General features: G+C 39.0%; 1 protein-coding gene across 3 annotated transcripts in view; it reads left to right on the forward strand.

The window, feature by feature from the left end:
- The window catches only part of DENND1A (DENN domain containing 1A), a gene marked incomplete at its 3' end in the record, with an annotated part of 220,596 nt that overhangs the window by 90,148 nt on the left and 104,967 nt on the right, over positions 1 to 25,481 (forward strand). For all 3 annotated transcript variants that reach the window (XM_082327588.1, XM_082327589.1, XM_082327590.1), the window contains exons 6-10: positions 4,855 to 4,924; positions 6,074 to 6,154; positions 8,357 to 8,410; positions 15,126 to 15,236; positions 22,827 to 22,927. In XM_082327588.1, coding sequence (XP_082183714.1) covers positions 4,855 to 4,924; positions 6,074 to 6,154; positions 8,357 to 8,410; positions 15,126 to 15,236; positions 22,827 to 22,927 — 417 coding nt within the window. The remainder of the gene's footprint in view (positions 1 to 4,854; positions 4,925 to 6,073; positions 6,155 to 8,356; positions 8,411 to 15,125; positions 15,237 to 22,826; positions 22,928 to 25,481) is intronic.

Below are 25,481 nucleotides of genomic sequence, written 5' to 3' on the forward strand. Positions count from 1 at the left end.
TTGCATGGTGGACTGGATACCAGAGCAGCGTGGTGGAATCTGCAGTGCCGCCTTGTATAGTTTTTGCCATAGGCTAACTTCTGTTTGTGGCTGCAGATACTGAAATTTTATTCCCAAAATTGCCCATGTCAAACAGGCGAGAAGAGGGCTTGGACTAGTAGCAGATTAAAGTGAGGCATCATTTTTTGGTGTGCTGTTGTGGCCTTTCTGCTTTATATCCATGGGTGCTATTTGACCTGGCTAAATTTGAAGTGTGAGTTTCAACCAATGTTCCCTGGTGTGAGTCAACTGGAGGGGGGATTTCTTTTTGGTTAATTTTAAAAAAAAAAAGGTAATAATTGTTTTGGTTTGGTTTTAAAGCTTTTGTAGTAAGTGTTTGATGAGAGTAGGAGGATCCTGGAAATCCACTTTTCTGCCTAATTTCATTGCTGTTGGCAACTTAGTATCACTAAAGGAGGTTCTGTTGGGTCATCTCTTACTGCACCCTTCTTGCTGTGGAATGACAATATGTGCGCATATGCGTGCATACACTCAGGGTTTGTGTGTGTATGCGGGTATATATATGTGCATAGAAATGCAGTTGCTTTATTTCAAAAGGGCTAGCTTAATATTCTCCAATTTTGGTTGCGGTCCTTTCTGGAGGTCAGAAAATGTTGACCTCACTCGTGCTGCTGTGATAGTTTTTTTCCTTTCATATGTTAAAGCGCACGAGTGGGTTAATATGTTGAAAAATTCAAAGCTAAATTGACTGCAGTACAGCATTTTCATCTGCGCGGCAGCTAATATTGGGTGATGACATTTTCTGTTCAGTGTAACTTTTGAAGTACAGATTGGACTTGCGAGAGCAGCGCTGGCTGGCGAGCCGTACCTCTTGCAGCTGCGGGCGCAGCGCTCGTCGGCATCCTCCTGCCGTCCCCGGCCCCTTCAGCTGGCGGGGAGTCAGCGCTAAGGGCTCTACTTCTTGTTGCAAGTCTACTCCATCAAAGGTGAACCTCTTCCTAGCTGCAAACACCCTACCCGCAGGGATGGCTGGGGTTCATTATCATGCTAATTTGCTTCTTTTTCTATCTTTGCCGTTGTCTCAGCCTGGCTTGTCAGTTGTTTTTGCACCACTGTTCTTTAAACGCTGCATTTTGGAAACATTTGTATTTACAAGCTGCAATGCAGCACTGTTGTCTTAACGGTTTGACCGACCCTAATTGCTATGACACATGTAACTAATGATGTTTTGTACTTTCAAGGAGTGCACTAAAAAGGTGATGACATATGAGTTACTGAATAAGGTACTGTGCAACTTGTGCCGCAGAGTTTGTGCAGACCTTATGGAGCATAATAAGCAGTTTTCCTGTGCTCATATTTGTTTCCCGTCAGGCTGGCCTGTCTCCAGCACCGAGGCTGCGTCGCACACTGAAGGTTCAGAGGGAGAGAAAAGCAGAGTGCTAAACCGATCTCTCAGCTTGAAGAAGCCTAATTTGATTAGGCTTTGATTTGATTCTCATGATTTCTGGCAAATCTGTCACTATACGTGTGTATATATATGTGTGAGGAAACTGAAAATGGGTGTAAAATTTAAAAAAATTAACATTTCAGATTGCCCTTTTATTTTTGTTTACTCTTCACCCGCAATCTGATTTATGCTCATTGGAGTCTTTGAACTTCAACTCCCTTGAAGAATCTCTAGTCTGTCGCTTTTTTGATGTTGCTCGAAGGGGGCTGCGCGCGCACGCGCTCCCGTGCCATGGTGCTCTGGGCAATTTCACTCCGGAGCGCTTCCCTTCCTTTGTTTAACCTATGACCTGTGAAAACAAGAGTTAATCAAAAGTTCTGAGGTAGCTAAGAGGAAGGGGAAGTGTTTGGTTACAAATTAAATATGAGCAAGTCATAAGCCATAAATCTTCAGTAGTGCTACCAGTTGTGCTACTTAAGTTGCATGTGGTACAGAAAGTTTTTGGTTATAAATTCAACCTCCGTTTCTTTGGAGGGAGTGTTTAAAGGCTGCCTTGAGGATTTGCTTTTTGTAAGAAAAAAATCCACATCTTTTCTTTTTTCCTTTTGGCAGAGATCTAGAAACAAATTCAGATAACTGTATTTCTTGACCCCCTCCCCTCACCCCCCCCTTCACCTGGTCACAATTTGATCTAACAAAAGCAGAACTGTTTCACTCTAGAGTAGTAAACACATGGAATAAATGATGAAGTAAAATTATTGAAGATGGCAGGATAAATTAGTTTTCTAATGTATCCAAAGCTTTCAGGATGAGAGAGATCCTGAATTCTGCAGTGACAAAGGAGGGAGGTGAAAACTGAAGTGAGATTGTCTACAGAATTTATGCAATTTTGTGGTGGGTTGGTTTGATTTACCTTGTCTTGCGCCTCACTTGGGCAAGAGCTACACAGATCCCTGGGTGTTGTGTTGTGTTGAGGTCTGCTTCAAACATAAGCTAATTTCCTCAACTTCAAAACTGTGAAGCTTCTCTCCTCAAAATGGAACGTTATCCTTAAAATAAGAAAAAGAAGCAGTTATGCTGAGATGCTAAACCGTTATTTGGAAAACATGGATTAAAATAAGGAAGAGTTAGTGTTAAACAAAGGACAATAATGGAGTTCAATATAAGATAATAGTAAAGAGAAAAGGGAAAGCCGAGAAGGAGAGAGCAAGTATAACAGAACTAGGGCTCTACCTTCCCTTTTGTTGTACGGAGGGTTTGCCGATGTTTTGACATCGTGTGAGTATGAGACTTTCTCTGGGTTATTTCTATTAGAATCGTAGAAGCTATTTTCTGGGTGCTGAGCAAAAGAATTAAAATTGGATTTGGACGGCGTATTCTCATGGATAGAACCTACAGATTTGTGATGTGTGGTGTATTGCGGTAATAAAGAAAATTCCTTTGAATCGGTAGCAAGGTAAGGTTTAGCTGTGAACAAACAGGCCCCCGACAGGACAGATAAGTAAATCTTTGAAGAAAGAACACAACCTGACCTTGGTTTCAGAGCTCAGCATTGTCCCTGTTGGGTGCACGCACCCCTTGCTGCAGCCGGCGCCGAGAACCTGGTCTGCCCTCGCCCGCGGGCGCTGGGGCTCTACGTGAAGGGCAGCGCTGGCGAACTAGAAGCTGAGGTAACTCGCTGTTGGTTAGTGCTTTTATACTGACACATATATTATAAACACAATAATATTTTAAAAGATTCTCATTTTAATTCTGTAAACGTAGTTTTCCAGCAAGGTCCCTGAGCCATTCAGTAGAACTTTAGCTATGCCGTCCTGGAATACGTTTTGGTTTCATACTGTCAGGGAGCTTTCTGCCTTCTTGGGTTTCTGTCTTTTCAAACTCTTTGATAGATGCCTTGCAAGGATTTGTTTACCAGGTTCTTAATCTCTACTTAGCAGATATGTTTTGAGAGGATTTCTTGGTACTCTTGTAATGGCTTTTAACTCTGCTGAAGTTTATTTAACTAAACAGAAAGAAAGAAACTTATCTTCTTACTAATCCTTCTTGACTGTTTACAATATAATGCCAAACTTAAATGCTGTTTAAAGTGGTAATTGTCTGTCTTCCTGCTCTACTCTAATACATAGTTTGTAAAGATGCTTAGAGCATATTAATTTAAATGATAATACTGTCATATAACATGAAAAGTTAAGTTGCTAATCAGTATATTTTGATAAGCTACTTACATTTTACAGTAGCGTTTGCAGGCTTCAAACAAATGTTAATGATGGAGTGCCATTCGCTTTATCTGTCTCATATATAGCTTCTCACTTCATTTATTACTGAAAGCTGTACAGTTAGGAACTCAATTCTTTAGAGTTGTCAGGATGTAGTCATATTTTATAAAAACTTTAAATCCTGTCTAACTATATCAAAATAGAATCCATTTGCTCCAGAAAGCATCTGTGATTAAAAGAAGAATCCGTTTGTGCGTCACACAAACTTGCTTTCCTATTCGCTGCAGCTGAGGGGAAATTCCTTGCCGGTATTTAAAAAAGAAATGAAGTAAAGAACTATGTCATGAAAGTAGGCACAAAATCGTACCAAAGCATACTGTAGTGAAAAGTAACATCTTAGCCGTCTGTCTTATTTTACGGAATGGAAATGTAATGTAAATGAAAAAGATGTAATTTTTCTGCATGTTTGTCCTTTAATTTTGTTTCTTTATTTCTTTCGTAAGTTGAGCACAGATTTACGAAGGGTAAAGTTTCTATTTGACCGAACGAAGGGCTGGGCTAAATACAGTGACATAGGATGTGGCGTAAGATTTGACAGCAGTTAAAAACTGAGATACTGGTTATGGAGTTTAAAAAATCCAGTTGTATCAGGATTCAAAACCAAACCAACGGTCTGTCCGCAGTTTACGAGGGCCCTCAGCAGCTGTGCAGAAGACTGGTTATTTAACATATACTTTGGGAAATACGATTTAAAATGTTCCACCATACATGAACATGAGTGTACATGAGTGTACACTTATCTTGCAGGTTCAAAACTTCCGTCGGGCTGCGTGTGCTATGTCCAGGGCGAGAAGGACGGGGAGCTCCCAGCCCTGGCCTGCCCGAGGCCCGCGTTTCTTTACCGCTGGTGCCACGTTGGGTGGGTAGTGCCCACGGGCGGCTGGGAACGCTGGGGGGTAAATACTGAAGCTCAGCCCTCAAAGGAAAGGGGTGCTTCAGCCTTCTGGCAGCGTCCTCCTTCAGGTGGAAGGTCTGATGTGGCTTTCCTTACAGATATTTGTAAAGTGTCGTGGCCAGTGGAGGCTGTTGTTAGGATGCATCTATATAGTCATGGCCAGCAATCTTGGATTTATTAACTGAGATTTACCAAGTTAAATGTATGCTTTTTCTTTCTTTTTTTTTTTTTAGTTACCTCCCGTGGTTTGAAGTCTTTTATAAGCTGCTCAATGTCTTGGCAGATTATTCAGCAAAAGGACAGGTACTATTCTAAGTACTAACCCTTCTTTTCCCTGCCCCAATATCAAATGAGGGAGAGAGGATGAAAACAAGCTGTTTTAAGAAGTGCTTATATCGGAGATGACCATGTGAATTATTAATCTGTATGATGCAGTAATATAGAAGAACATTTTCAGCCAAGCTGAAAGCTTGGCAAGTGCCTTTGAAAAATAAATATGCTTTTAAATTATTTTGGGGGAAAGATAAAGTCCAAGAATGTGACTGTGGACCCAACAGAAGCTAATGGTTTCCCTGCGGTCACCCATACTGTGCAGACTTTTTGATTACCTGAACTGTGTGCAGCACATCCATGCAATTCCCGTATTGCAGTGTTTCGTGAATCTTTGACAGATGTCTTATCCAAGTTGGCTTGTCATGTAAAGTAAGTGTAGAACTAAGCTTACTGATGCGAAATGCTTACCCACATAGCGTCATCTAGCCTAGGCCCTTCAGGTGCTGTTTTGCTTTTAAAGCAAAACAAAGTAAAAATCAGTCTTGAGACAGTAAAAAAATATGAACTAAGGCATTAAAATTTGCTTCTAGGTTTATATATGATAATTAATGATACAGAGAAATCACATATATGGTTGCAACACCTAGCCTAGTTTCAGATATTTAAAATATTACAAGTATAATCTTCCTAGTTAGGTTGCTGCTTTGATTTATTACCATTTTGTGGTAATAAATTTTTTTTGCGTTTGTCAGAATAATTCACGTTTGAGGTAGAAGCACTTAGGATCACATCTCCATCTAGATGGATTAAATATTTGTCTTTACCCTAAGCTAGTGAGTTGTTACAAAAGAGCTTGCAGTGAAAACTGGCTTGCTCTGAGCTGAGTAACTATGTAGTGCATAGGTTGGTGACTCAGTACATTGCAGAAATATGTAGAAATACATATGAAAAAAAAATTCTAAAAAAACCCATGTTATAAAACCCAGCTGTCAGAGGAAATTACATTTATTTCTGTTCACAGTCTAATGTATAAATCTATTTTCACATTTTTCTTTACACTTGCAAGTTCTCTAAGCCCCCAGTTCCACAAACATTGCCCTTCCGTCTCGGAGTTTAGCTTCTTATAGCAATGCCTACTTAGTATTGCTTTCCCCCCCCCCCCCCCCCTTCTTATTTCAGGATAGTCAAAGGAGTGAGCTCCTCGAAACATTTCACAAACTTCCCATCCCTGAGCCAGGAGCCTCTGTTCATCTTGGAGTGGTAAGTGAAGTGGGAGAGACGTAAGCTATGGTGCTTAATTTTCCTTACATATCATAATAGAGGAATGTCAAAAGCAGTTCTCCTTTTTGGAACTTGGTACACAGATGTTGTTTTCCTGTGAGGACACAGAGCTGTGAAATTCCCCTTTTCACATTTGGGGCCCTCTGTTTCCCTTTCCTTAACCTCAAATGTCTTTGAAATGCTGCTCTTTGATTGGAGGAAGATTGTGTGTATTCCCCATGGGAATGTCTCACCGGCTCGTCTGTGACCTGCGAGAGGTCACAGAGCAGCACCGTGACATTTATTGCCCTCACTTCTGCCGAACCCCTAGATCTTGCAAGGGGGACAGGACTGGAAAGCAAACAGCCATGTACCTGTCAGAGCAGCGTTTTGAGTATTAACTGTTTATCAATCACGTTTTTGGATTCCTTCTCCTCTTCCTCCCCCTAAGAAAAAAAAACTCACACAAAAAAAGATTTATTTCAGTTTTATATCTTGTGAGAAAATTAATCAAAGCACACTGAAAGAATAAATGTGGGATTTTATTGATGGGATTGTATTTTTAATTTAGTCTTTTGGGGTTTTTGTCTTCAAATTAATTTTTGCAGAACAACCTTGTGTTCCAGGCTGTAAGTGAAAAAACACTTAAGATGCACGTTGCTGCAGTTGCCAATTAGTCATTTAGAGTTCACATGGAAACTAGTGGTGTGTGCAGCCGCGGTTCTCCTCTCCCTCTCATTTCCTTTACTCCTTCTTCTAAAGTACTTTTTGGCAACAAGCAGCTTACTCTCATCACTTCGCCCTGTAATGTCAGTCGACAGGTAACAGTTGTTTGGCCTTGCTAGGTCACCAGCTGGCAGCAGCAATGTCCCAGTCCTCTTGAGGCTAGCTCTTTTATGAACAGCGTTTCTGTTTAAGGGGACGAGCTGTCTCAAAAGGCAACGATCAGTTGGGATATTTCAGTTTTTTCATACCAGTGGTTTCAAGGAATGCTGCCGGTCTCCCCTTGTCTCAGACATTTCATGGGCGATGAAGCAAGAAAGGACATAAAAAAGCAGCCCAGGGACTGTTAGCTGTGGCGTCTTTACGCATTTTCTTTTGGCTGTTTACAAGCCTATTTTGGGGTTGGGGTGAGGTTCCTATATGTGATATAGTTGCGTATACTATTCCTGTATCTTTGCATTGCATCTTTTCAACCAAACTAAAACAGTGATATATCAAAAAGCAAATTTTTTTTTATACATTTAGTGTCTATATTCAGTGTAGCTCTTACACCCGCTTGCTATTTCGGGTTATAGACTATTCGTGAAGCGCTGAAATGTCTGAGATATATATACAAGAAAATTGTGCCAATTGTGGAACTATGCCAAGAATATAACAGCCTTTAAAGCTTCAGCAAGTAATTAATAAGTAGCCCTAAGACAAATTGTGAAAGTCTTAAAAATAATACAAATTGTATACAACATCGATTTACAAAAGCAGTTTAGTTGCATTCTCTCCTTTCCTTTCCCAAAGCCCTCACCAAGAATCATGCAAGTCATGCATGCTCAGATTGGGAAATAGAGTGAACCTGGTCTTTTGGAATGCAGACAATTAAAAAAATTTAACAGTATAATGGATTATGAAATTGCGAGACCAATGTAGTCTTTCAAAATGCATTTTCTAAGGCGTATAAAAGTGACCTAGAACTTTAGAAATAGTTTCCAGGTAAGTAGGCACAAAACTTTAGGAAGTGTTTCTCGGTAAATTTCCGTAACTTCACCCTGGTCTTGAATGAAACGAGCTGATGCTGGAAGTCAGAAAAGGACCTGCTCGCTGCTGTTTCCCGTAGGCCGTCATGCAACCTGCGGTGGGCTGTGGAAAGGTGGCTTGAATTATAGACGGCCTTGGAGTTTCCTTGGCACGTGTCATACATTGTGTGAGTCTGTCTGTATCAGCGTCTCTGAAGAACAAAAAAATGTAATATAGCTTTTCAGGAGCATTTGATACTTTCTATCTTAATGCATTTCATATTGCATGTGTGATCTGAGAATCCAGCTTTTGAAATCCATGACAAAGAAGTCATACTGGTAGTTGGTAACAAATGTTCTGTCATTTTTACTTAGCTGAGCAACCTCTGTTACTGCTGTTACTAATACCAAGCAATAAATTTAGATTGCTTTTGACAATATTGAAATAATCAATATTTGCTCTTTCTTTTAGCACTCTTACTTTACTGTGCCTGACATCAGAGAGCTTCCTAGTATACCTGAAAATGTGAGTACTCTAGAGGACTGTGCACTTTACCATTTCTGTTTAATGTCAGCAGCAAAACAGATAACAATTGTTACCTCTGTTTGGCATAGTAATAGATTATATTCTGTAAAATATTGCTAGATGTTGAGGTAAACTTTAGGGCGTTAATTTGTAATAAGTATTGGGTGGAAAACGTGTTGCGAACTGCAGAAGGACAGGGGTAACAGGCCTTTTGAAGTACAACATAACAGTAGAACTTAATGTTTGCCATTTAATTAAGAAAAGATACCAAATGAACAGGAAATTGACAGCATAATTATCTCAAGCTGTAAGTCAAGCTAGTTATTTTAAAAATATAAAGCTTTTATTATTATCACCACTCTATTGTTACTTACTGTTAGCATTCCACGATTTCTTGGTTCTAGTAAGTGAGGAAATTTAAAATACACATCTATAGTTTTAGCCTACTCAAAATTGGGAAAGAAGAGTGATTTGGTAACTGCGTGTAACAGTAGGGTGGCATTTCAGAGACCAACGCTGGAGTTAATTTGTGTGAAAATTCGCTCGCAGCAATAAGCCTATGAAAAATTCTTGAAAGTAATCTCAAGGCAGCTTTGCGATTGCCATTTGCATGAGTACTACAAGGGTCATCCTTTACATAAAAATGCAGGATTACGATAGAAAGGAATTTCATCTACTTTACCAAGACTTCAATTTATATCAAAAAGAAGACAAGAATCTGTTGAGGTATTTCACCTTTGTAGCTAACTTGAATCAGAGTCTGTTTTCTTCTCATAAGTTCCAGAGAACTGCTGTTTTAAAAGAAACTTAATTTCACAACTGAAGAAGCAATTTTTTTCTTCTGCATCCAGATTAGTGTTTCACCCCCCTTGCTGACGTCACCCTGTTTCCATAGTGCTGTTGGGTTTCTTGAGGCGTGAGACTTGGAGTGCAGTGTGGAGCTGAAACTAAAAACTAAACTTGGGAAGGAATTGTTGGGGCCTGCTGGAGAGAGAAGATGCTGGTTTGAAATTAATTTTATTTGAAAAAATATTTCAATACAATATGTTGGTTTTATTTATTAAAGCGTTATGGCTACTTATTAGTCAAGCCAAGGATATAATCTTGATACTCATTATCTTCAGTGAAAGAGTTCAATGTTTCAAACGTCCATATTGCTAGTACTAAGAAAGATCAAATACCACTTTGGTATTAACTTGCCTTGTTCTTTAAGATGCTGTCAGAATTCAGATAACATACATATATATATTAAGTAAGGATTACTTAAAACATTTTGTAACACTAGGCTCTTTGCTTTAAAGGTATGTTATTAGCTGTAGTTGCTCAGGAGGTCATTCTTTTCTTTGTGGTAACATCTTCCTTCTGTATCATATTTACACAGTAGCGTTCAAGAGTTGACAGTCTGCATTTGTGATTAAAAGCTGAAATGTATTAAGGATAAAGTACTAATGGACAGATTGATATGGGCAGAAAAAAGCAGATCTGCTAATCGTACTGCGAGGCCCTTCTGAAAGAGTGACAAAAGAGACCAGTAAAAACGATCTGTCTCTTAGATGGCTTTCTGAAAACGTCAAGGATACCTGATTTCTTTACGGCCACTTTTTCGGAGACTTTTTAAGCCTCCTGAAGTTGTCTTGTATGTGTTGCGGCATGCCTCAGGTTTCTAGCCAGATGATAGGTCTGTGGGAAGGCAGTGCTGGCATTTGCTTCTCTTAAATGCTCTCTGATATGCTCCTGCTATGTCTCTTGGCCAAGTTTCTATGCCTGATGTCTCAGTTTTCTTTCTCGAACATTTTGTGGTCTGCCTTAGCACCATATACCTCAATTTACGGCATGAAAGAAAGAAAAGGGAATCATCAGGACATTTAATCTCGTTTGTGGATGATTGGTATAGCAGATAAGATTTGGAGCTTTTTGTTTCTGTTTAACAACAGAGTTGCTAGCTTTTCTGTGTTGTAGACTTTTCATGGACATGTATCCTGTCAGTAAATTTAATAGATGTGCTTTTTCCTCTAAGGTGCTTTATTTTTGTAGAAATACGATACATTAGGAGCAATTCAAGAGTCAGTTCCTGAATCTGAACTAGCTATCACTCTGGAATGTGTTCTGCCCTAATCCAGACATAATCCAGTTACTTGTTCATAGGGGTTATATTTTATGCTAATCTCTTCTATGCTAATCATCTCAAACTTTAGCAATTTTTGTTTGATAAGCCTCAAATCACCTGGAGAGCAAGGAAGGAAGTTTATTTCCATTTTACAGGCTGGCAAATTGGAGGGCAGAGAGAAATGAGCTAGTAATAGTAAGAAACCAGTGGCAGGGATTAAAAGTAGATCATCTGCCTTGGGCCTGCTTTAACTGGTATGGAACAGCTTAATAACACGCTGCATAGCAAAGGCTTTGGGAAGCATAGCTGTATTTGTGCTCTGTTGGTTATGTCTGCTGGTGATGTTCGCTTTGTATTAATGGTATGAGTCGGCTTCCCAAAACATTTGAGCAGGAGACATGATGAATGCTCATGAATCAAAGGCTGTTATAAAAGCAGAGGCCTTGGGCCAGGAGGAGTTGGAAACCCTTTGAAAGCTGAAGGCTCAGCATTCATGGGAGGGAGTGCCATGTGATGCTAAAAAGCATCCTCTTTGAATCACGGAGTGGTGCTGACGTGCCTCAGAGGGAAGGCGATGCAGGTATCCTGTGCCGTGGTGTCCCGGTGAGGGATGGACTCCTTGCAGTGGGGAAGAACATTTCATTCAGCTAACAAATATGTACGCCCTTTTATATATATATATACACCCAAATTTAAAAAGCTAGGGCTCGTTGTAAGAAAGAAAAATATTAACAATCAAATCCATTGGTCTAACTGTTGTTGCAGTTGACTGTCTTCTATTTCTCAGGCATTTCTTTTGTTTATTTTTTTCTAATGAGTACTGTGTAATTAGTTATGAGGATTTTATCTGTCTGTTAATGCAACTTCCGTGTAGAATTGGAGCATATTAAGGAATAATACAAGGACATTAAATGAGCATAAATCTTCATGGATTTCAATCAATTGATCTGATTTATTCAAACTTCTACATATCTTATCAGCAATTACACTTTAAAAGCCATATTAGCAAAAGTTTCAGTAGTGCCAAACTTTGAAGTTGTAGGCAATGATTAATGGAGAGCTGCACAGAACTCTATTTGGAATGTTAACAAACTTCTTGGAATTATTTGACTTCGTGTCAGATCAATATGTTTAATGAGTCACGAAAACGTTTAGCATGGACACTTTTATGTCACAGCTAAGCATTCACTTTTCCAAAAGATTCAAGTTATGTGAAAGACTTGTACGTGCATTGTGACTTCAGAAGTAAATTGGGTTCATTGCGGGAAACACAGTGCAAGACTGTAAATTTCCTAGTGGTATCTGTTGTCTTTCAGAAATACCAGGTAAGTTAGCAGTCTGAAATGATGACGTTTTCTGGGTGATGATGTTCTGGTGTATTTTTGCATCATTCAGTCCTGTATTTCAAAATGCCTGATTTTTTCACTCATTATAACGTATGTCTTTCTCTACCCGTTTTTCTTAAAATCCTGTCCCCCCCCCCCCCCCTTTTATTTCTATATTTATACCATTTGATGAAGTGTATTGTCGTCATTATTTTGGTCTCCTAAACAGCGGCATGGCATTATAAAAGAGTGTTAGCTGCACACCAGATTACCTAGCCCATGTTAGATTTTTGAATGTGTGATATTTCAAAGAAAACAAACTTCTAAATAAGATAAGATTAGGGATTTCCAATAGGAGGATGGAGAGGGAAACCTGACTCAATTCTATTGACCTGTTCTAACAGGAAATTTGCTGAAGGCTTGTAAATGAAGCTGTTCAAGAGCAGACTAAAATAAGTGAACTATAATCCATATTACTAGGTTTGAGCTTCACTCTTTGCAGAGGAGACGGCTCATTGCTTTGTTCCTTCGGTGAGAAATTCTTCATTAGATGATGGAGGAAGAGAAGTACACGAATATTTTTTTTTTAATCTCAAAAGTTAGTGTGTATATGCATTTACTGATTTAGATAGCAAATGATCAAATGGATGATTGATCGAGGAATGAACTTTCAAAGGAGCATAAGGGAATTTTGTAGCACTCAGTTTTGAGAGGAGCGGGGATACCTGTTCCCATATTTTATTTTGAAAATCCCACTTTTTACTCTCTCAAGAAAGGTTTAAATCCTAGGAAATAAAATACACAACAATTATACTGCAAATTGGAACGCTTTCACTTGTATTTATTTAACTCATTCATGGTTTTGTCACTTACGAGACATGTCTTTCAAAATACATGTGTAAGTCCCAATTTCATCTTCAAAGATGACAGCTTTCTTATAAATAAAACTTAGAGCTAACACGTGAATTTCCTTAGTATCAATACATTACCATACAGCCCACATGCTTTGCAGGTGTCATTGGCAAATTTCTGAGAGCAGAGAAGACTAAAACCTTATAAATCTTTCCAGCTGAAGGTACGTTTGTGTGTCAAAGCCAGTATTTCGCTACAATAAACTTGAGGAAAGAATAATTGCAAATCAAGTCCCCATGTCGATATTCCTCTCACTGGTGGGTACTGTTGTCTTATAAACACACCCGCGCACGCACATACCTACCTCTGCAGGCGGAGTGCAGGGATTCTGTGCTCCTTTTGCCATGCCCCTAATTTGGGTGGCATCAAAGGGAGCTCAGTGCTACTTCAAAATTCTTTTAATTCGCACTATTTGCAGTAATTGTGTCGTCATGCACTGTGTTTTGGCGTCGTGGAAAGATGGGTGAGAGGGGGAAGAAGAGCCGTAGAGAAGACAGCTTATGTTTAGACAAAAATATCATGCTAATCAGCACAGATGGGATGAGAAATACAGAAAAAGTACATGATAGTTTAATAGGTTTTTGGCAAAATGTGTTGGCTTTTTTTTTTTTTTTCCCCTTCTTTGAATGTACCTGTCTGTGGCTACAGCTTTTCTGTAACAAAGACCTGAACGCTTGTTTCATATTAACATGTTTGAAGCTAACCATAATGAGCTTAGTTTTTATCTATCTAGATACTAGTACAAAAGTCTTCCAAATACAATGCTTAATTTTTCCTTGGTTCTTTGTGTTTGGATGGCAAGCTGTGGAACATATTTTTGCACAGTATGAAGCATCTTGGCAGACTTCTCAGGCCAAGTATTGGTGGTTTTAGAGTTATCTTTGGATCTGTCAAAAGTGCTAATAGGCTTTGTTGAGCTTCTTTAAGTTTCTAAATCATATTTGCTTTTTGCTTTTCTGCACTTTTTTATTTAGCGATGATTAAGATTGCACTTGAATTCATGACTAATCTAATTTTGCTCTCACATGTGCTTTTTGTATAAGACTGTTTTTATCATATAGCAACTCTTTCATATCTGTAAGAAGCTATTTGGAAACAAATTCCCTAATTCAGCTTTTTTTGGGTGTATTACCTTTTCTTCCACCACCCCCGTTTTTTTAAATTTTTGTGTTTCAAGAATTGAAAATATCCTCTACAAACAAAAATCCTTTTTTGTTTGCCTTGCACTGTAGAAGCCCCTCATAACATAATACATTTTGATCAAGTTACCTACGTGGTGGCTTTCTAGTTTTGAGAGTAAAGATCTTAGGATCACATTCTGCTGTTTATTAGAAGACATCTTAATTATTTAATAAATGATGCATGATTCATGCCACTACAGAGTGTGCACAGGGCAATTACATCGGTACTGAAGAACGGATAATATTGCTGGCTGATGGGATGATGTGGGGATGCAGTGGCCCTATCCTCTTGTGTAGCTTGCTCTGTTTTCTTTTTTGAATTTCGGTTATTTACAATAATTTTTACATAGGTACTTTTTAATATTCTGAGCAGCAAAAGCAAAGAAACCCGTGTTGCCTAGCAAGTGCATATGTAAAGTTTCGGTGGTGATGCTTGCTTGTGTCTTGGTCTTTCTGTCTGTACTTTAAAGGCAGATTGCAAATGTGCTTTGCTTACAATATTCTGCTGCAATTAATTTTCTATATACTACATAAACATACTGATCACTCAAGTAAAACTGGATGTTTGAATGCTGCCTCTTCATCAGAGATTGTCAGCCACTGAAATTTTCAGAGAGAGGGCACTCTCGGTCTCCTTGCCCAGCTCCCCCAGCCCCAGGGAAGCGCTTTCTGGCTCCCACCAAGGGCCGCGTGTCTGAGTGCGCCAAGTGAGGAGTTCAGACAACTCGCCTAACTGTTTTTAGCTCGTGTGTTAAATGCCCAGCTGGATTTCTAATTATCTGAATTGTTCTAGCGTAGACTGAGCTTACATTCAAATTTGTGACGTTCGAATTGTCCACTAAAAAACCTGTTTGTGTTGTTGGGTTGTGCAAGTTTTTTGGTACTTATCAGGCAGCTTTGAAGTTTCCATAAAAGTGACAGAATATATTTTTTCTCAGAGAAGTATATTGTATTCAAGAAGCTGTATGTGATACATCATCAATTTTATTATTCCAAGACCTACTCCCCAAAAGTGAGGGGAAAGATATTGCAATTAAAAAGTACTCTGACATAAGATGACATGCTGCTTTCTTTTGTTAAGCCACGTACTGGATGTAGCATAATAGGAGGATGAAATCTGGGCGGTCTTGTTGTTAAGGACACTTGTTTTTGTAATATCATGAATCAAAAATTATTTTCTCTCTTCCCAGAGAAATCTGACAGAGTATTTTGTAGCAGTTGATGTCAACAACATGCTGCATCTCTATGCCAGTATGCTGTATGAACGCCGCATCCTCATTTGTTGTAGTAAGCTGAGCACTGTAAGTAAAATGCAGAATAATTTCTTCTATTCACAGTACTTTTTTTAAAATGATAGTCATATATAGGAAATGATCTGATCATCTCTAAATCCCCTTTCCAAACTCAACTTAATTCTGTGGTTCTCTGTGGTGATTTTGCTGAACTTTGGCTGGCCGCTAATGTTCAAATGAAAAAGGGTTTTTCGGATACAGGAATTCTTGGGGTTGTTTGGTACATAAGTGTACAAACATTTATGCCGTAGTGAAGTCCCTTTTTCATAATTTACTTGACAGGAAAAAAAAAAAGATAAATGATACTGTCAAATGGATGTTCCAATGACCTTCTCTGGACGGACCAAAGGAGTGGGCTAAAACACATTGACAATCCGCATTTTTTGCAGTTTTGTTTGATAAGGTGTAGCCTTAATGCTACTTAGGCTCCATCAAGGGTCTGAGAGATGAAAGCTGCTGAATACTCTAGAGTACTCTCTTCTAAAAATAGCTGGGCATCAAAACAAGCACACAGCTTGATTTAGTTCAAAGTTTTGTGTTATGCATTTCAAGGTCTATCAGTCAATAAGATTGTGATTTTCTTTATAAAAGAAAATGTTAAGTTTTCATTCTGTTTGCTCTGTAAATGGGTATTGATTGCTTTCCTTTATGAACAATGAGCATAAGATGGTTTAACTAATTTTGCTTTCTAGTGCTGTGGACTAAGTACTTGAGTGATCCCTTCTAAAATACAAGCTTCCATTTCCATTTTGTGTGGTATTAACTAGTCTCTTACTGTATGACCATGACCTACGTTGTGTTTGAGATTGAAACTGTCATGGAATTGTAAATACTATGGAAGGCTGAACTTACGTACATAAAATCACGTGAGAATGGTCTGTGGATACAGGGCAGAAAAAGGAGAGACAGTAAGACTTCATACTTAATCTCAGAATAACTTTTACAATATCGTTTTGAAAGGTAAGTGAGCCTAGGAGAGTTGTTAGAATAATCTCTGAGACCTATTAATAATTATTAAATGTTTACAATCAATCCCACATTTAACCAAAATAATTTAAGTATTATAAAGTTTAATATCATAGAAAACTTGTAAAATCTTAACTTTTATATCTGCCAAGTGTTCTGTGTCCTCCCTACTAAAATGAGCAAAAATACCTCCAGGCCTGGTAATTGAATAAAATGAAAAAGAGAGGTGTTTATTTGAGAAACCTAAAGAATGAAAAGAATAGTAAATTATCAGAGAGGAGGAAAGAAGAGAACGGCTATCCAAAGCATTTCGAAATTTGTGTGGTTGGTTGGTTTAATCTCTCCCTTTGTGACAGAGCCTGGGAAGAAGAATTACTTACCTGTCACTTTGCCTTCCTTAATGAGCCATTTCACAAGTAGGGTTGTGTTTTCTTTCCTATCTTTCTGCTATTTCTCTTCCTTTTGCCTCTGTCCAAGATAAAAGCATGTCTGGTTCTTCGGTAGGGAGGGGTATTCATACTGTGTGTTCTTATCTTACAACTTTATATATAAACTGCTCCAAGATTGGAGTGACAGTGTAAGACAGGTTTGAAGCGTTGGGCCGGAGCCAGCGATTCCTTGCCTGCACGCTCTGCTCTGCGTGTTCCAGCAGTAGGAACAAGCTGCATTATTTTATTTCAAACTGTGCTCAGCGGAAGCCAAGACCTCGTAACTGGAAACGTACCAAACTGCGAATTCTCAAAGTAAAGTGAGGGTGGGGTGGTGGTGAGGGGGATTGGTTCCTTTGTTTTTATTTCTTAGTTTTTTAAGGAAAAAAGTGGAAGGGACCTATTTGCAGTTAATTTCTTTTAACTTTGCGACATGGCACACTTCATACTTAAGGCTTAAATTTAATATCAGGTAAGAGGGAGAAAATTAAACAGTGCTGGATAGAAAGTCTTTTATGGTGGAATGAATTCTGTGTTATAATACATCATATCAAATTCAAATTTTGATTTGAAATATCCTTAATATAGTTGAGTTGAATAAGATTTAGAGGTAACTGAATGAGGCTGTGTTTATTAGCTATTTTATAAACCGTGTGTACTGAACCTGTGGAAGATTTATTGCTGTTTTCTTGGATTTTTTTTCTTTTTTCCTACAAAAGGAAACTCAAATAATTTCTCCAAATGTTAAAGCAATTCTTCCTGTTAAATTTCTTTACATATTCTGTGATCTAACTACTCATGAAAAGCCAAATATGAACCAAAATGCATAAAAAACCTGTGCTTGGCAAAAGACCACCTGCTGGTGAGAGCATGCTGTTGCAAAATGAGAGAGAAGAGCTGTCCTCTCTTCTCGCCAGTGGTCTCCCTGCCGTCAGAACTTGGGGTGCAGCCCTGCCCCAACCAGGTCTGTTAACCGCGTGTGGCGAGGGCCGCCGCAGGCTGTCGCTCACTTTAGAACGGTGGCTTACGTGAAGCCTGATGACTCTTAAAAGACTGAAACCTGTGAAGCTCTGTGGTGTTTCTGTTCGGCTCCATCACACTGAGGTGAATTTCTTTACGTAATTTTTCTGTTATTACAGTGTTAGTCCGTAGCAAAAATGACCATTCTGACACATTCTTTTGTTCCTGGGAGCTGAGAGCTTGCCGTGTCGCTTCTTCCATGCCATGGAAAGCTCCGATACACGACCTCTGATTCCCTGCTTGGTTTCCGACACGCCTCAGGGCTCTGAGGAGAAGGAGACGGTGGTCCTTAGGAAAAGACAACGCATGGTTAATACCATTCACCAAATGTCCTTGTGATGCAACGTGGCTAAGAGCTTGCACGGTTCTTGTTCTACAGCAGCCTTACAACTTACTGTTTTAAATGTACAAGCTCTTCCTTCCCAAGAGCTCTGTTGCTGTCCCTATAACCTGCCGGTATAGGCCTTGACCTTCATACGCAGCCTGTGCAACAGCCCTGCTTTCACTGCTTAATTCTTATGTAGCTCAGTCTTAAGCTTTCTACTTTATTTTTAGCCCTGAGTAATGCAGAAAAATGACCTTAGAAACACTCAAAAGGTGGACATTTTTTCCAGTATATGTTGCACATTTGTAGCCATGTACTGCATATGTACAGCTGTGCAGTGTATATGCACCAGGAGAGAGACAGTAAAATGCACTGGAAAATGGCCTATTGTAATTCAACATCAGTTTATAATTTTTATATATATGACAAAATCCCATTGATTTAATTTGCTTAAATAAGGCTTTTAGTGTGTTAAATATAAAACTGCGAAAAGTGACTTAGTGAATCGGTGTCTTTCTTACATAGCTATCTTTTTACATTCTCTAGCAACAGCTGCGGGAAGCTGAGGTAGTGGAACTAATCTTATTTCAAAATGCTGGATTCCTATAGTTTTGACAGTTGGGCATTTCTCAGGCTGCCTTATTATTAAGTGCTTGTTTTCTGTATGGCAATCACTAATCAGGTGAGGTCTCCAGCAAATATGCTATTTCTTTTTTACGAGCCCTTATCTTGGCAGAGTTGAAGGACAGTACTGGTGCTTACTCATGGTAGTATGTTATTTGAATTCATGCCAGATAGCAAGGTGGGAGTACAGCTCAAAAATAAGTGACAGGTTCTGCTCAGATGTCTGCAGTGTTGAGCATTATGTCTGTTTAATCTTTTCTTGCTGAGTTTTAAAACCAATGGGAGTGGGGCTTGGAAGGGGCCTCCTTGATTACCGAGTTCACTCCTCTACAGCGGCAACCATGTTGTATAATAACGCCGGGAAATAATCCATTTGATCCTCCTAGAAGCAATTTTTAAGTAAGAATTAAATTTTTAAACAGTGTTTTTTCCAGACATCTTTTTGATTTGGAGAACAGAAACAGAGAGTATAAAGGATTTAGGAATATAGAGGAAAAATTATATTGGGAAAGCATGCTTTCTTTTTCTGCTGCATATTTTGGAACTAGGCTATGCCGTTTGTCTAATCTGTGAGAGAGCAGCATTTTCTCCAGTAGGAATAATGTAAAGATAAGTTGAAATATAATGGCATAGGGATAAATCTTTAGTATTTCGTTAGTCATAAATGTAGAATACATTCAAGATTTTGTAGCTTCTAACTTTTGCTTTAATTAGTATCCTAACATACTAATATTTCCATCCCATAAGGACCATAAAATAATGTTCACCTGCTAATAAAGAGCTTTCTTATTGAGAAAAACTGAACAAGTACTTGTTCAAATACTTGCTGTACCCTGTCTGCTTCCAAAGATGCTATTTCCTTAGGATGATGGTTCAAATCTAGTTTAAATTCTTGCATGTTCTCACTTATCGAAATACATGAGCACTGGGATGCTTTGGAGCTTTGTGGACCCTCCTGTTATGACACGAGGACAGGGTATAGATGGACTTGGCAGTGTTAGGTTAACGGTTGGACTCGATGATCTTAAGGGTCTTTTCCAACCTTGACGATTCTATGATTCTATGACACTGGCAAATCAAGCAGTGCTAAGGTGAGGGGTGACTGTGTAGCTCTCAGGGGAAGAGTAAATATGACCTTTGCAAAAGAAATCCATGCCTCAAATCTTAAAAATCTTTAAAAATCTAGGTAAAATTCAACAATGTTGAATTCTTCAAAGCTATTAAATGAATTTTTGTGGCATAGGAGAGTTTGATCCTCTTGAGGGTAACCAGCTGGCTAAAAGGTTGAGGGAAAAGGGGTGAGAAAAATTATCAGTTTTCCTAATCCTGAAAGTTGCTAAGCAGTCCAACAGTGCTCTATTCTGGAACTTGTTAAATATCCTCATGAAAAACAATTTTTAAAAAGGGGAGAAAATGTTGTGGCAGTCATTTTGTTGCATAGCGTGGATAAATATAAAATAATGCTTATAGGAGAAAATGCTTCTAACCATGTAAGCAATCATGGTCTGAATAACTGAAGTAATTATTACTACTCAGAAAGAGATAATGGAGGTTTTTTTAAAGAGAGAGATCGATCGATCTATGGAAATGCAGTTTATTACTCAGATGAAGGCTTAGAGGCCAAGAAATTATTATGAAAGGAGTAGAGAATGAAAAACAGGGCATAATGCCACTAGATATGTTCATGGCTTGCCCACATTGTGAATACTGCACAAGTTCTTATCTACTCCAAATAAAAGATGATAAAGTAAACTAGTGAAAAGTAGAGAGAAGGGTAACAAGAACACGCAAATATACAAAATAATCCCTCAATTAGGGAAAGCAGAGTAGGCTAGGCCTCTTCATTCAGCCTGGTAAAGACAGTAAGGAGGCAGGGAACTTGACTGAAATATAGAAAATCATGTGTGGCCCTTAGAAGATAAGTAGGAGATCATTTTTTAATTTATTGTCTCAAAATGCTCAAAACTCAGAGCACCCATTAAAACGTGAGGGAATAGGCTCAAAATGAAGAGATGGGGCAGCACGTTTCAATGTGTTCATTTGAATTCATTGGCACGTGAGGTGTGAGCTGCAAGCTGGTGGGGACGGAGAAAATGGAAAATACCAATATTGATGAATGTGTTGATTAGTGGTTTTAGTAATTTGTGTTGACCGGTGTTGGACAGAACACTGGGAGACAAGGGATTTTTGATCTGGCTTAGTAGGACATTCTTTTTCTTAGGTTTTCTTTGATTAGGTGATAGGGATGATTGGAACTCAAAAAAATTATTAGACAGATTATTCGTATATTTTAGCCACAATAACAATATTTCTCAACTAGGTACAAGGTATATTTTAAAATTCTGGCTTTTCAACTTGAGGGGTTTTATGTCTGAAACTTCTATCATTGAAGTGCTGTATGGGTTTATACTCGGCATACTGGGTCTTAGCTTCTGAATGATTTAAATAAATCTGTGTCTATTTTGAGCTGTAAATTGCAAAGTATATTTTGGTTCATCTTTATTGTCACTTTTCTGCTTTTGAAAAACGCCTGCTTATGAAGCTGATACCTCACCGTGGTTCTTATCTGAACCACACTGCAGAGAACCACAGTAATTCTCCCCAAAAATTAATGTTCCTTGTTGCATTCTTATCACTTATCCAGATCTGTATTGTTCACAGGCTTAAAAATTACATGTAAAATATGTGCCTGTCTTCAGTCCTCTTGCCTAATGACCTGCATTTTAATCAGAAAATCAGGTTCTGTTATTTACAGAAATTGCATTGGAATTACATAAAGGCTTTGGCATTGAACACAAGCCAAACTACACCCAGAGCTGGAGCTGATTTTCCCTGACATGGAGACTTAAAAGACTGTATTAGCTCATCTGGACCATTTGCTTTACTAGACATGGGTTCCCTATAAAGTGGTATAGAATTCAGTAGTCTTTCTTAATGGAAATTCATAATAATGAGGGTCGTCTACTTTTTTTTTTTAAGGTTACACGACATCTAACTGAATTAAGATTAATGTCACGATCTTTCTTTGCTTTGTTTCATCTCGCACAACCTTAGGCCACCACAAGGACCTCAGTCCTTTAGAACTTGTCTTTTTGGTATTCATAAGCAGCGTTCTCCCGCCTTCCTGTTGTCCAGCCAAGCATTAGATGCTTGATTTCATCGCCCCTTCAAATAACTGCTAGATTTTTGTTGAGTATTGTTTTCAAAATGTCTCACGAGTAAAACACGTTGTAGTACTTGCGACAAGTATCATTTAAGATTAAAACACACTCTAAACTGCAAAACACTGCCAGGTGGATGTGACTGCCTGTCACCTCTTAGTCTTTTCCATGTATGTGTCTATTTGTATGAGTGTTCGGATTTATTTATTTATTTTCTATTTTCCCAAGTGTCTGTGTTCATATCCTCTTCTTATGGTATTTTGACTATAGCTTTTACTGAGATTTCCTGATTGAGGATTACCACCTTCTCCGTTTTAATATCCTTAGTCAATGTGACAAATATCTTGCTTATCTGCTTTTCCAAATTATTAATTATCGTTTGAAATAGGATTGAGAGACGTAATTTCCTCCAAAGCTCTGTGAGGATTCTCCCCACGGCTTGACTGGCACTTGTGTTTGCTATTTGCAATCTCTCATTCAGTGCCTGCCAACATCAAAACTATTCTGCATGAGTTTTTGAAAATATAACTGAGAAATTCAATGGATCAAATGATTTGGCGAAGGACAATTAGATAAAAAATCCCCTTTAAATAATAAAAATTTAATCACCGAGATTAGTATGGTATATTCTTAAGAAATGTATGCCACTCATGTTGTATCTTCCTAAGCGCAAATATTTCTTCAGTTTGTGTTATAATTTCAATGCAGTTTTATGATATTTAATGGACGGTAATTACTAGGATTGGGGGATTTGCCTTTATGGTTTTTTAGTTTCCTTTGTGTTTTCATTTCCATGTTTCTGTTGCTTTGTAGAACACTGGCTGTTCTTTTCAGGTTTTGTTTGTTGAATGAATCGTGTTCTTGGCTGTTTATAAAGTCAGTCGAATGACAACCACCATAAACCAGTCATGCTTCACCCACCAATACCCTTTTTTTAACAAGAGCACTGTATATTTTGTAATAAAGCATGTTGATATGAAAGCAGAATGGATTCTTTACTTTTTTCTTCTAACTTTACCTTTTTAAGCTTGGTTTTTGTCTTATTTATGATCCTGTTTTAATATGTGTTTTTCAGTTAACTGCCTGCATTCATGGGTCTGCAGCTATGCTCTACCCGATGTTCTGGCAGCATGTTTACATTCCTGTTCTGCCCCCACATCTATTGGACTACTGTTGGTAAGGCTATATATATATATATATATATATGTGCGTATGTATATATATTATCTCTCTCTCTCTCTCTCTCTCTCTCTCTCTCTCTCTCTCTCTCTCTCTCTCTCTCTCTCTCTCTCTCTCTCTCTCTCTCTTAGATTCACAACAGTTTTCACATTTCTGTATAGTAAATCTTAAGTCCTCTTATGATGCAACTGTTACTCTAAAAATATATAGGCCTATTAAGGAAGCAACCAACCTAGTAAGTAAAAAAATTTATTTTTATGGCAAGATATAATTGTCTATCGGTATGTTGAAATACTCTTAATATGACTGGTTACTATGGAATGCTGCAACTTAGATATTGTGTAATTAAAATCCATTTTCAGCATATCTGTGTTAAATGTTAACATTTGAATTAAGACTCCACCTTCTCCAGTGGAGAAGATACTCTCATTCTTCTGCTTTCCTGAATTTCTGTTGAGGGTGGGGAAAAGCTATTCATTTTCCTGCAGTGATCTTTTATTATCAGCCTGTCCTTAGAACATGATATTTACCTTATTTAGGGGAATGAATATAAACTTTTCAAAAACGTATTCATTATCATGACGTGACAAATTTTGGCACAGCCCATGAGCAACCTCATATCATGTCAAAGCTGGCCCTGTTTTGACCAGGAGCTTGGACCAGTTGCCCTCCCGAGGTTCCTTCCCACCTGTCCTGTGATTCCACACTGTCCAGGTGGCCTGAGCAGCCTCCTTGTTCACCCTTGGATTCTCCAGGTTAGCGCGTCATTAGGCGCGTGTCATGGCCTCTGTGGTTAACGGTTCAGAAGCCTGTCTACAGCACTCCTCAAATGGCCTCTCGGTTTTTACTTTCTTTTCTGGTGCAAAGTCAAACAGCTCAGCCTAATCAGCCGTAACGTCATCTCTCCCGTTCGCTGTGCACAGGAATGGCGGACGAGCACTCGGAGTAACGAACGAAGAGGAAGTTTAAGGTGCTGCTGCTTTTAGTTGCTCAGCTGTTAGTTGCTGCTTCCCAGGCTCAGTTTGTGTGACTTGCCCTTTTTTTTTTTCTTTTTGTATTTCCCTCTCTGTTTGTAGCAGGGAGATGAAGTTTGCCTAGAAAGAGTGGCCTTGCCTTAGGCTTCCAAGAGAATTTAAACTTTCAAGCCCTGTCAGAGAGTTAATGGAATTGTTGCCTGGGCATGCAGGGGTGGAAATAGTAAGGCCAAAGCTTGGCTGGAGTTAAACCGAGGGATGTAAAGGGAACGGGAGGCTTCTACAGGCTTGGAAGTAAAAGGAAGGCACAAGGAAAACACGGGCCTGCTGCTGCGTGGTCACGTCAAGCGATGAAGGACGCAGAAGGGACTCGGTGCCTTTGTGGTCATGGCAGGGGCTGCTGGCTGGCCCCCCAGGCCTCCCTGCGCAGCAGCAGCGTTGGCGGGAGGGTGGCGCCTAATGCGCTTTTGGGAATGATTTGGAAACATAGAAAACGGCCTCCCGCTGCCCCCTAGCATCTTGGACTAGCGTGAGTCCTTCTCAGAAAAAAACAAACTTAAACTTACGGCGTTGTGCAATACCATGTTTTAAGTGTGGCTCTTAGTGTGGAGGTTGGCTGGGTTTTTTTAAGAGTGATAGTGTTCTGCGTGACGTTTTCTCTGCATTTGAACGAGAGTGAGGAGCCAGCCGGGATAACTAGCATTTTTAAGGGAAGTGCTAGGAACTGAAACATGTAGATTTAAAGGAAGCTGGTTCCTCTGCAGATGATTTAAATGTTAAGTATGTGCCTATGTCGAGGATACACGGAACGGAATCTAAAAACTATTATCTCCTGTAGAAATGAACCTTCAATTTACTGGCTACCCAGGAAGGGCAGGCTGTAGTCATTTGCACTGCCAGCAGGTGCCCTTTCTCTGCATAATGGGCTTCGCATGTGTAATTAACACATGAAGGCTGCTGCTGCCAGCTTGTTCTTCAGGTACACGCTGCTAGGAGTTTTCAGGACAAGGATGTGGACCACAAGAGGCTTTTATGCTGGGTTTGAAGATTAGGTATTCATCGACTTTCTGACAAAGCCATGTTAAAAGGGGCTAAGTCCAGATCCTGCGGTTGGGAGCAGAAGTGTGCAAAAAGCAAACACTTGGGCAGTGTACCTAAGGAAATAAAGACACAAGTCATTGAGCTCTACTGAATGAATTCTTTCATGGCATAACACCCTGTCCATATAACGAATGAGCCAGCTAGTGTGTGAAAAGTATGATTTAAAAATGTGTAGTTATTAGGCAGATTGTAATTGCATGCTCACAAATACAACAACTGATTACCTTAGCCAGATACGAACTTTAATTGGAGAGGTAGCTACACACACTGTAATTGTTTGAATAGGTCAATTTAACAACAATTCATGTGCCATAAATATATTTCTCAAAATAGAGTCCATCTATTTTGTAACCATGTGAACTTAGAGACGTCATTTTTGCCTGGGAGGACTGAGAAATCTGCTCCGTGCTCTCCGCTTTAAGGCGGTATTATTGCTTATTGGTGTCTTCCTCTTAGGGGAAATGACTGAGATTATT

The sequence above is a fragment of the Platalea leucorodia genome (genome assembly GCF_965183815.1).
Source record: "Platalea leucorodia genome assembly, chromosome: 15".
NCBI lineage: Eukaryota > Metazoa > Chordata > Aves > Pelecaniformes > Threskiornithidae > Platalea > Platalea leucorodia.